The sequence below is a fragment of the Cibotium barometz genome, chromosome 24 (assembly GCF_041138505.1).
Source record: "Cibotium barometz isolate CiBa-2024 chromosome 24, ASM4113850v1, whole genome shotgun sequence".
Classification (NCBI taxonomy): Eukaryota; Viridiplantae; Streptophyta; class Polypodiopsida; order Cyatheales; family Cibotiaceae; genus Cibotium; species Cibotium barometz.
Window position 1 is genome coordinate 418,058 of NC_141069.1, and position 12,924 is coordinate 430,981.

General features: G+C 46.3%; 1 protein-coding gene across 6 annotated transcripts in view; it reads right to left on the minus strand.

Moving 5' to 3' along the window:
• Positions 1 to 12,924, minus strand: part of LOC147624773 (uncharacterized) — a 161,923-nt gene that overhangs the window by 138,174 nt on the left and 10,825 nt on the right. For 3 of the 6 annotated variants that reach the window (XM_086817997.1, XM_086817999.1, XM_086817995.1), the window contains exon 5: positions 3,653 to 3,697. The exons of the other annotated variants lie outside the window; for them this stretch is intronic. In XM_086817997.1, coding sequence (XP_086674123.1) covers positions 3,653 to 3,697 — 45 coding nt within the window. The remainder of the gene's footprint in view (positions 1 to 3,652; positions 3,698 to 12,924) is intronic. 6 annotated transcript variants of the gene reach the window in all.

A 12,924-nucleotide genomic window follows, 5' to 3' on the forward strand; every position in this document is an offset into this window, starting at 1 on the left:
ATGTAAATGCAACCGAGCTGCCGGAAATTTCTATGTGGCATAGCCGGTTGGGACACATGAGTGTCAAGGGAATGGAGCAATTGTCTCGTTTGGGTTACTTGCCTTCTCTAAAGTTTTCAAGTTTTCAATTTTGTGAGCATTGTATATATGGTAGGCAACTACAGTGCCCCCACAAGAAAGCTCTTGGACAGAAAGATGCTCAGTTAGAGCTTGTGCATACAGATGTATGTGAGATGCCTCAGCTTTCTTTGGGAGGGGCAAAATATTTTGTGTCTTTTATTGATGATGCCACACGCAAGGTGTGGGTCTATCCTCTTCGCTTGAAGAGTGATACTTTCTCAGTGTTTCAGAAGTTTGTTGCTCTTGTTGAGAATCAAACTGGCAAAACACTGAAGGCTTTGCGTTCCGACAATGGTGGAGAGTATACGTCCAAACAGTTTCAGGACTTTTGTGATGCTAAAGGCATCAAGAGGGAGCTCTCTACTCCTTATGATCCTCCACAAAACGGGACAGCAGAGAGGATGAACAGGACCATACAGGAGAAGGTCCGTTCTATGTTGTCACATGCTGCATTACCTCATGGTTTTTGGGCTGAAGCTGTTATGACAGCCGTTCACCTTATAAACAGGTCACCTAACACGAGGCTTGGTGGGAAAGTGCCAGAAGAAGTATGGACAGGGAAGCCTCCGTCATACAAGCACTTGAGAGTGTTTGGTTGCGTTGCGTACGTGCACATACGCAGGGAAATGCGCACCAAACTTGATCCTAAGTCTCATAAATGCATATTCCTAGGATATGGTGACAGAGGTGAAATGGGGTATAGACTTTGGGATCCCGTGAATAGAAAGATCATACGCAGCAATGATGTCATTTTTGATGAAACATGCATGTATAAGGAGCCTGCAAGGCAACAGGAGCCTGGCAGAGTCATCTTTGATGATGATGGACATCATGGACAACAACAAAGGGCTGTAAATCAGCCATTACAGCAGGAAAACCAGCCCTTAAATGGTGCTGAAAATGTTCCAAATGGACAGCCAGATATGGCAGAAGATATCCCTATGGATATACCACAGTTGGAGGATATACCGGGCATGATTTTTCAGCCTTATGGCATGGAACAGGAGCCACCAATGGGTGATATGCAGGCTGGACAGCAACCTGCAAATGATGGTCATTGGGTACGGAGGTCCACAAGACCCTCCAGAGCCCCTGACAGGTTTGTTCCAGGGGTTGACTACTTGATGCTCACTGACTGTGGGGAGCCCTCATGTTACAAAGAGGCTTTACGGAGGGCAGACAAGGCTCTATGGGAGCGTGCCATGAAGTCAGAGATGGATTCTCTGCACAAAAATGGAACATGGAAGTTGGTGCCTTTGCCTGCAGGCAAGAAAGTTTTGCCATGCCAAAGTTGCACCAGATGCAAAGCCAAGATACAAAGCCAGGTTAGTGGCTAAGGGCTTCAAGCAGGAATATGGTGTGGACTTTGAGGAGATCTTCTCTCCAGTGGTCAAAATGACCACACTTAGAGCTGTGTTAGCTTTGGTTGCACATGATGATCTGGACTTGATTCAGATGGATGTGAAGACTGCTTTTCTTCACGGTGATCTCCATGAGGAGATATATATGCAGCAGCCAGAGGGTTATGCAGTGAGTGGAAAGGAGAAGCTTGTATGCAAGCTGAAAAAGAGTCTTTATGGGCTCAAACAGGCACCAAGAGAATGGTATCATAAATTTGATACATTCATGAAATCACAGAAATTCAGGAGAAGTGACATAGATCACTGCTTGTACACCAAGAAAGCTTTGGATGGCAGTCTCTTGATTCTCATTTTGTATGTTGATGATATGTTGATTGCCGGGAAATCTCGTAAAGAGATGGATGCTTTGAAGAAGAGGCTGCATGAAACCTTTGATATGAAGGATTTGGGTGATGCAAATCACATCTTGGGTATGCGGATACTTCGGGACAGAAATCAGCATGTGTTGTATTTGTCTCAGAAGGAATACATTGGCAAAGTCTTGCAGAGGTTCAATATGGACGAGGGGAAGAAAGCTAGTACTCCCTTGCCTCCATATGTGAAACTCAGTGCTATGGACAGCCCACAGTCAGATAGAGACAGGGCTGATATGGCCAAGATTCCTCAACCTCACAAATCGTGCCATGCATTCGGTAACATGCAACCAAGTCTGCACTATGCACTCATCATTGTGCATGCTTGGTTCTTTAAGCAATTCATAGATCGCTATAGAACACAACCACGCACAATAGAGTGCAATGTCTTTGGACATGCCCATTGTCACCTGCAAATCCAAAACAAGTTGATACATATTAATTCTCAGCTTATATGGCTTCTTAGGAGCTTAGAAACATTCATAAATCCATACAACGCATAGGAACAAAGCAACGTCGAGATCCCAAACTTTATAAACTCATACAAGAATAATAACAAGAATTTCCTCCGCCAAGGCTACTTGTTGCCCCCCCTTCCTTCCTTAAGGAATTCACTCATTGTGGCATGCAATCCTGCCAATATCTTCAGTCGCTCCCTCTCCAAGGCAACATTTTGGCTAGAGGTCTCCTTGAGATGGTCCAATAGATGTTTCCCAGTATCGGCCATTGTGGCCAAAGATTCCTCATACTTGGGAGTCACTCGACGACTTGAGGACATGGGTGCTTGTGGCTTCTCGTCATCTAGTGCTATAGTTACTTCATCCTTGTCACCGCCGGGGAAAGTAGCATCATCCATTGTTGATGAAGAAGCGTGGCTAAGAGGAGTGACCGTGGCTCTATCGTGGTAATACTCATCCACCACATCGAACCATTTACATGTGTGCCTCCTGTCATTGCCAGATACCGAGTTGTGAGCTTTGTCCACTCTATATTTTGCTAGCACCGCTTGCCACTTCTTGCGACAACTTTCACTATCCTTATTGAAATCAGGGTAAATGCCGGCTAGCTTTGTGGCCACCTTTGCCCACAAGTTGACCCCTTGTTTCCCAGGATTGTTGAACTCCTCACTCATGCCCCCCCTGACATGAATGAGTTGGTCAACCCAAAAGTCTTGCCACTTGCTTTTCTTATTGTCGTTGTCGTCATCTTCCCCCAAGTCCACCACCACCTTCTTTTTGGAGTTCCTGGGTTTCTTTGGCGCAGGTTGGGTCTCTGACACAATCTCCTCATCGCTAGGCTCCTTCCTCATGCCACGAACTCGCTTTGGTTGAGAAGATAAAGGGGGGTTATTGAGCGAGTTGGGTGATGGTTGGCTTCCTGGGGAATTGGGAATGGAACCCATGTTTGGGATACCTAGGGGGGATGATCCATTAGGAGGTTGCGCTACCATAGGTGAATGGGGGGGGGCGAAACATGAAGGGAGAGTTTGGAGAAAAGGAAGGAGAATTGAGCATGGCTTGGAAGCCATGAGGTGGCACATGAAAAGGAGGATGGGGAAATGAATAAAAATTAGAGTGCGGGAGAGAAGTTTGGGAGAAAATAGGATCATCGTCGCCTCGTTGTTGCGATGAATCAAATTCATGGCTCGTGTTGGAATCCATAGTACCTACATCAAACACGAAGAGAATATTAGCACCACATAAATTAAAAACACATAGATAAGTCATGATAATGGAAATGCGGTTTGTGAGGGGTCACCTTATGCGCTCGCTTCACGTTGCCTCCCGCCCTTTTCGCACACCCCTAAAAGAAAAACAAAAGCACACAATGTCAAAGGCATGGCAAGTGTACCACAAAAACATTAAAAGAAAGGTAAATGGGTGGATAAAAAGAAAGCATGATTGAAGTGCATGTAAAAGCACCTTGGAGAATGGAACTTGTGAAGCTTATTATGTTCTCTAGAAATTCTAGAGGGTACAAAATCTCACCCTAAACCCTTTAATTTATAGAAAATTGAAGGGTGTTGGGGGGGAGGGGGGGGTTTGTACGTTGGAAAATTAACGTTGGAAAATGAACGTTGGGCCCAATGGACGTTGGGAATTTCGTGGGCTCCTCCTGCACGTGGAGGGTGGAATACGTTATGGGCGAGGGGGGGGGGGGTCGGCACAACATCAACCCCCTTCTTCCATCACGTGGCAAGGAGGGGGGTGGATTTCCACCGCCCACTGTGAACGCAGAGTGCCATGGGGCACTCTGCGATTGCAGCGCAGGCTGGTGGCAGCTTGGCTGCCGCCTTATCTGAACCCGCCCATAGACTTCATTCTTTGCACATTTACATGTCCAATTCTCTTATGCCAAATGTCTATATCTGCAACAACTCCTGAACCATTTGCAAATATCACAGCACTCACTTCAGACATATTTATATTCAATGTAAACATTCTACCCACTTTGTTGCCTTTTGCAACTAACCTGCACTTATCTTTAACGTCTTCTACATAACAGCCACCAAGGTTAAACCGGACCTGCAAACCCTGCTCAATCATCTGACCAACAGAAACCAAATTCTTTGTAATGTTCGGAACATGAAGTACATCTGCAAGATACTTCACCTTACCATTCTGCATAGACAATGGCACATCTCCAACATGGACAATCGGATGAGCAATGTCATCCCCTGTTTCAACAAAACCTAGTCTTTCAAGACTCTTCATTTCCTTGATCCACTCACCATGACTTGTCATGTGGTTAGAAGCACCTGAATCAACATACCATACGTCATCCTTACATGTTGCTACATCATTTCCATACACAGCAACAAACGTCTCATTATCCTCATTATTTCTACTAAAGGACACATAGTTATTTTGCTGTAGTTTTCCATTTCGCATGTCACTCTGCTTCTTATAACAATTTACCTACACATGTCCAAGCTTACCACAGTAAAAGCAGCCTCGTGTATCATTATGTTGCCTTTGCCAATTACCACGATCTCTTTGACTCCCCCTATCTCTAAACTCGCCTCTTCCACCTGTGTGTTGTTACGAATCCTAAGACTGTTGCTACTGTTGACCATAATTCTGATTACCTGTTCAACCACCACCTTGGCCACGTCCACAACCTCTACCTCGTCCTCGACCTGCACTTATGTAGAAGGCCTGCCGCTCTGAACTGTTTTTGTTTTGTGAAGACTGTTGATCTTCACTCAAATTCTTCTCTTCGATGATCAGCATTAACACCAAATCTGTGAAGTTGGGAATGTTCTCCCAAGTTTGAATAGACGTCATGAACGCTTTGTATTGTGGCCCGAGACCACATAGACACACTTTCGTCTTATCATCATCAACAGAAACACCAATCGATGCAAGGGATTCCACAATACCCTTAATCTTCAGGGCATAATCATTCACAGACATATTTTCTTCTCTACAATATGAAGCTCATTCTTCAACTAAATCTTTCGTACCTTGGTGTTGGTTTCATACAGCTTCACCAAGGTGTCCCATGCCTCCTTAGGTGACTTGGCATCCTGTACATTCCCAATCATGGTGTCATGTATACTAATAGAAAGCCAATACATGACTTTCCTTGCTCCTTGATTCCAATTCTTGAATTCTTTTACATCTACAGCAGTTGGATTAATCTCTGGTATCTCTAATGCCTTCTCATGTTCACCTTCAATGTAGTCCCAGTAACCTTTTCCCACCAAAAAATTTATCAATCTAAACCTCTAAGCATGGAAGTTGTTCTTGTCAAGCTTCTCTGCAACAATCTGATTTATTTCATCATTCGACATCTTGTCTGCAACACAAATTTACCAAAAACAACACTCTTGTTTGACTTGCACAAACTAATGTATTCTCTGCAGCGGTACTATACTACACGCAAACTGTCACAACCAGTGACCTCAATATACATACATACACCCAATGGCAACTTTGAGACCTCTTTGCAATACACACAATGTTTGCACAACCAATTACTCTTCCTGCAGTTCCAAAAACAGAGTTCTACAGAGAATCGAAACTTATCCACAGTACCCGTGAACGCTTACGAACTAAAAAACGGAGGTCCAAACATGCCCGAAACGGAGGTCCAGACATGCCCGAAACGCATTTTTGGTCCGAAAAATCCTGTCTGACGGACAATATAGTTGCTCTGTAGCTCTGCTCCCGCGAGAAGAAAGCTCCTCAATCAGAGTTCATTTGTCAGTGCCTCCCGAAGAGCTCTCGACAAGGGTGTAGTTGCCAACACAAAAGAGAGAGGGCTTCAATTTATAGATTTGGGGCTCCCATGAGTGAAAATGGAAAGAGAAGGCTATGATGACAAGTGGAGAGCTAGGTGACAAGTGTGAGGACACTCGTCTCACTCTGATCCACTGTCTTGCCACATGTCCCAATTTAAGAGATGGTTTCTCCCATAAACTTCATCTCTAAAAATATCTCAACTCGTCATAGTTGCATCCAAACTACGTTTGGATGTAATCCAAACGTTTGGAACGTTCACTAACGTTTGAAAACATAGTGAATGTGTACTTTTGATTTTATAGGTTAAAAAAATGGACGCAAGTCAACGTCGTTTTTTTTTGTTGGTCCATTTTTTTTCGCTTTTCCTTACATGCATGTGGCAGCCTCTGTGCGGCGCTCAAGTCTTCTCCTATGGGCGTCTCTATGCGGCGCTCCAGTCTCTCTCTCTCTCTCTCTCGCACACGCTCAAGTCTCTCTCTCTCTCTCTCTCTCTCTCTCTCTCTCTCTCTCTCCCCCGCAAAATTGAAACTAAAGGTTGTATAGTATTAGTAAGTGCTTTAATGTTCATTGATGAATCTTCAAACTTCATATTTCAAAATTTTATAAGTAAACTATAAATTTTGTATATATAACATACATACATACATACATACATACACATATATATATATATATATATATATATATATATATATATATATATATATATATATATGCAAAATTTATATATATCAAGGACAACGTTCACTACGTTTGGAATCTTTTCAGCACGTTTTCCAAACGTACTAAACGTATCGTTCACCACGTTTGGAACCACCTTGCAACTCGTAGACATTTTGTCAAAGGTGCTTAAACAAGTCCCCGCATTTGCCTACCTTACGGATGTAGTGACACGAACAGAATTTCCATCGGAGTCAGGCCAAAAATAGCAACTCTCCTTAATTTTAGGAGTGTGATCCTTTGTATTCCAGGATAATCTCCCATTCCCAATGTCTTGCCTTCCTTCTTACCTTTGAACTTTGAGAGCATGGCTTTGTTTGATTCAAGTGCATTTTCAACTTGCTCCGCTTCATCTATGAGGATTGCAATCATCACATTTCTCGGACTATCCTTAGTACAGTTAAGGTTTCAGAGTCTTTTGAAACCCCTTCTATACTAGTTAGAAGAACTATCTTCATGTCATCTTCATCAACATTTGCTTTCAGGTTAGCAGCCTAAGTTGCTCATATGTTCTCGAAGGGTATTACTCTCATTCGTTTTCAAATTAAAGAATTTTTGCTTGAGAAACACCTTAGAATTGTTAATTTTGTCACCAAAAAGATTCTCTTACTTGTCCCATACCTCCTTGGTTGATTTGTCAAAATCCACATGATGAATAAGACTATCTGCAAGGCCAAGCCTAATAAGTGTGAGGACTTTGTCATTCTTATCTTGCCAAATTCAAATCTTTTCGATGCCTTGATCTTTTTGTCATTGCTCTTGGCTACATTCCACGTTGCATCCCTCATTAGCAGAAGCCAAATCTTTGTCTACCAGGTAGGGGAGTTGTTAGAAGTCATCTCCTGTCTAGATTTATACACCAGGGCCTTTGTTGTGGGTGTGCCCGCCCTTATGAGGTGTTTTCCCATTTTTCCCCACTCTCCACATTTTTCCCCTATTTTTTTCCATTTTTCTGAGGCTTGGGAGGGCTGCCAGATGATGCCAGGAGCACCCCGGTGCTGGCCGACTGGATGTTCATCAGTCGTGGGCTACAAGGCTGCTGGCCGACTGGTTTTCATCAGTCGTGGGCATCTGTATGCTGGTCGACTGCATTTATGCAGTCGTGGGACCTTTTTATCAGTCATGGGCACTCTTTCTGCTGGCCGACTGCCCTCTATGGGAGGTATATATAGGACCCCAGCCCCCATACCTTATTTGTATCATTTCTCGGGATCTTCTTGTGTATATAGAGCAGAGTTACACGCCTACATCTCTCTCTCTCTCTTGTGCTGTTTTTCTGCCTGCGTTTTTGCTCGTGTTCCCAGATTTGGTCATCATCTCCGCTGCATATTCTGACATGGTATCAGAGCCCTAGGCTCTAGATAGGTCTTGGGATTTGTGTGAGCAAGAGGGGGACTGTTTTGTGGCTGATTGGTGGACTGTTTTGGGCTGATCGGGAAGAGGAGAAGCAAGAGGAAGGCGGGCTGATTTGCTGGACAGCCACTTGCAGGTTTTAGTTCTTCTTTGTTCCCAGCCACCCACCCTTTTCAGAGTACATCCCCGCTATGCAAATCTGTTTGAGATGGCCGAGAGACATGTGAAGATCCCGACACTCCCCACGTTCCCGGTGGACCATCAGTTGGACGGGAGCAACTACGGCATATGGAAGGTGATGATGGAATCCGTTCTAGAGTCCTACGATCTCGCCGATTTCGTCGTTGTTGGTGTTCCACGGCCGGAAGTAGAGGAAGGGGAGTTACCGTCAACCCGAAAGGACCGGGAGGCCCAGACACAGATGTGGGATCGTGTCAACGCCAGGGTCCGTTCGTTTATTTTCCTCAACTGCACACCACAGGTAATCAATCATGTAAAGCACATGACGCTGGCCAGAGGTATATGGCAGCATTTGGCCTCACTTTACAACAGGGTATCGCCCATGAAGAGGATTTCCTTGGAAGTACAGATGCGGGTTACGAGCCCTACAAAGTCGTCGACGATGCGGGAGCATATTAACAAGCTGCAGGCTCTTCAGCAGGAGGTTCTTCAGGCTGGGAAGGAGATATCATCAGAGGACATGGCCATAACGTTGCTGTCACATTTGCCCTCTTCGTACTCAGCATTTTACTCGTCTTTGATTACCAGTGGCAGGCTCAGCACCATCACGTGGGAGGAGCTTGTGCCCATGGTCCTGGACCAGGAGGAATGATTTACGAACCCTCCTCAGGGTGGAGGTTCGGAGGCCTTAACTGGCCAACGGTCGAAAGGCCGTAACTCGAGCAAAGGGAAGGCTTCATCGGAGAAGTCTTCTGAGAAGAAGTCCGACGCTGACCGCGAGAAGCTGAAGGCAGAGAGGACCTGTAATGATTGTGGCGAGAAAGGCCACTATTGGAGGCAGTGTCCCAAGCGGAAGACCGAGAAGGGTGAAGACTCCTCAATAGCAATCATGAAGACTCCGGCTTTTGTGCACCTGGAGGTGATGGACACCGATGCTTCATTTTCTTCAGGCAGGGAGGAGATTGGAGGACTCTCCGCAACGGATACTCGGGAGTGGATTCTCGATAGTGGTGCTTCCAGGCACATGACTCCTTCCCGTTCCGGTTTACAGGATCTTTGCAGGCTTTCTGGTCATATTCTTACTGGGGATACGTCCACTATCCCAGTTCACAGTGAGGGCAAGATGGAGATAGTTCCCGATGGCAGAGGGGGGAAGCTTTCCTCCCAGGTGTTGTATGTTCCGGCACTTGGTTTTCATCTATTGTCAGTGCATCAGGTTTGCAAGACTGGCGTACGGGTGGAGTTCGATGAGCATTTTGTTGCTCTCCAGGACAAAGCAACAGGCCAAGTGGTTTAGGAAGGCGGAGTGGAGAATGGAGTTTACAGGCTTTCAGCACTCTCTCTCCCAGGTCCTCAGGATTGTGATGAGTGGCAGTCTGGTAATGGCTACTTAAGTGTGGATACGCTGCAGGTACAGGCTTTCCGGAACCAGATGGTGGATAGCATACCAGTAGATGGCAGCAGTTGGCAGGAACTTTCCAGTACTGCTGTTGGTAGTTCTTGTGTTCGTCAGTCAGAGGAAGCTGAACAGGTCACTTATGCTCTGATGTCTCGTCGTGTTCGGGACATAGAACCTCCAGTAGATGAGGATGTTCTTTCCATGGGGACCTTTCGGAAAGCCAGGCAGGTGGCAGGTGCTTACTTGCAGAAGGAGGTGGTTTCTCCAGGCTTTGTGGTTCCGGATTCAGAGGGGGTGGTTGACAGGTTTCATCAGGTTTCCAGGACTTGTATGTGCACCGTAACAGGTGTTGATCCTTGTGAGCAGTGTGATGTCTCTTTGACTCAGAAGCTGTATGGTTCATTGATCTGGTTGATGGACACCAGATTGGACGGGAGCTTCCTGATGAGGCGGTTGAGCTCATGGTTGCAGATGTCTCTTTGGGAGGCAGGATTGCGTTTCATGTGGTTTCTACGGCATGCGAAGGATCATGGACTCTTGTACACAAGAGGGGGATTGTTGGATGGAGTCCGACTCCACGGTTGGAGTGACTCGGTTTGGGGAGGAGATCCGGCCACGAGGAGATCTACTTATGGCCCAGGAGCAGTTTTACAGAGCAGGAGGAGGTTACATTGCAGGTTTGGGCTTCCACTGGAGGAACCCATGGTCATCCAGAGGCACTTTGTTCGTGAACAGATCGTTGCTGATGACATCTTGCTAGAGTTCTGTTCGACGGAGGACAGTACGGTGGACCTCTTCACGAAGTCGCTCTCTCAGGATTTGCTCAGGCGGCACCCCAGCTCCCAATGGTTGGTTACACAGCCAGGAGCTGAGAGGGGGTGTTAGAAGTCATCTCCTGTCTAGATTTATACACCAGGGCCTTTGTTGTGGGTGTGCCCGCCCTTATGAGGTGTTTTCCCATTTTCCCCCACTCTCCGCATTTTTCCCCTATTTTTTCCCATTTTTCTGAGGCTTGGGAGGGCTGCCAGATGATGCCAGGAGCACCCCGGTGCTGGCCGACTAGATGTTCATCAATCGTGGGCTACAAGGCTGCTGGCCGACTCGTTTTCATCAGTCGTGGGCATCTGTATGCTGGCCGACTGCATTTATGCAGTCGTGGGACCTTTTTATCAGTAGTGGGCACTCTTTCTGCTGGCCGACTGCCCTCTATGGGAGGTATATATAGGACCCCAGCCCCCATACCTTATTTGTATCATTTCTCGGGATCTTCTTGTGTATATAGAGCAGAGTTACACGCCTAAAAACCCACACCACAGGGGGCTAATTGCTAATCCAAACATGCTCCAATGGTGACCAAACATTGCGAGCATATGGGGGGGTGGGTCTCCTCCACATGCTCGCAAAGTTTGGTCACCATCAAAGCATGTTTGGGTGCGATGGCATGGGGAAGAGCGAGATTTTCCATGGCCTCTCAACCATGTCAAGGGTACGATGGCATGGGGAAGAGACTTGAAAAATCCGCACATGGTGCTAATTGCTAATTTAAACACGCTCCAATGGTGACCAAACCTTGCGATCATGTGGGGGTGGGTCCCCTCCACATTCTCCCAAAGTTTGATCACCATTGGAGCATGTTTGGGGGGGCGATGGCATGCGGAAGAGTGAGATTTTCTATGGCCTCTTTAGAACTAAGAGACTAGAAAAATCCTCACAACGGCACTAATTACTAATACAAACATGCTGCGATGTCCCCCCATATGCTCGCAAAGCTTGGTCACCACCATCAGAGCATGTTTGGGTACGATGGCATGGGGAAGAGCAGGATTTTCCATGGCCTCTCAAAGACTAAGAGACTTGAAAATTCCACACTGGGCGTAATTTCTAATCTAAACATTCTCCGAGCATGTGGGGGTGGGTCCCCCCCCACATGCTCACAAAGTTTGGTCACCATCGCAGCATGTTTGGGGAAGAGCAAGATTTTCCATGGCCTCTGGAGCACTAAGAGACTTTGTAGAATCTGCACACAGCACTAATTACTAATACAAACATGCTCCGATACTGACCAAGCTTTGTGAGCATGTTGGAGCAGGTCACCCCACATGCTCGCTAAGCTTGGTCACCATCAGATCATTTCTGGGTACGATGGCATTGGGAATAGTGAGATTTTTCATGGTCTCTTAAGCACTAAGAGACTTGAAAAATCCACACTAGTAGGTGCAAGCATGTGGGCAGCATGTGTCCCTCCCCCCCATGCTCGTAGAGTTTGGTCACCATTGGAGCATGTTTGGGGATGATGGAATGGGAAAGAGCAAGATTTTCCATGGACACTCGAACACTAAGAGACTTGAAAAATCCACACACAACGCTAATTACTAATATAAACATGCTCCAATTCTAATCAAGCTTTGCGAGCATGTGGGGGAAGGTCCCCCCACATGCTCGCAAAGATTGGTCTCACCATTACAATCTCTCTCTTGTGCTGTTTTTCTGCCTGCGTTTTTGCTCGTGTTCCCAGATTTGGTCATCATCTCCGCTACGTATTCTGACAAGTTGCATAGGGCGCTGCAACATGGTACCCAATGTAGTGAGGCCGATAGGCCGGGAGAAAGTCCCGCAGTGGTGGGAAATGAAGGCTTTGATCCTCCTAAGGTGACGTATGGATGGTAGGGGAGTTGCATAGGGCGCTGCAACATGGTACCCAATGTAGTGGAAAGTCCCGCGGTGGTGGGAAATGAAGGCTTTGATCCTCCTAAGGTGACGTGAGCGTGGATGGCGGCCACTATGTTGGGGGCGTCGGGCTCTGCATAGCTTGGTGGCTCTGTCTAATGTCACCCCTCTCGGTCGGGCTCCTGCATTAAAGCCTAGAGGTCGGGGTGAGTACGTGGATCTGTGTGAAGCTACCTTGGCCAGTCGCAAATGTTGAGATGTCAAGCTCAACATGAGTTGATACTCACGAGTCGCCTGCATGACCGTTCGACATTTACATCACTGGCGGGTTTGGTAGCTGGCACCGACATATCTTCGCCAAAGATTCTATAGTTCGACTACATTGACTAGTCCACACCTACCCACTCCTCTTAGCGTGTTCACATTATGGACTGCTTGTATATACTCTATTATGTGTGTTAGTC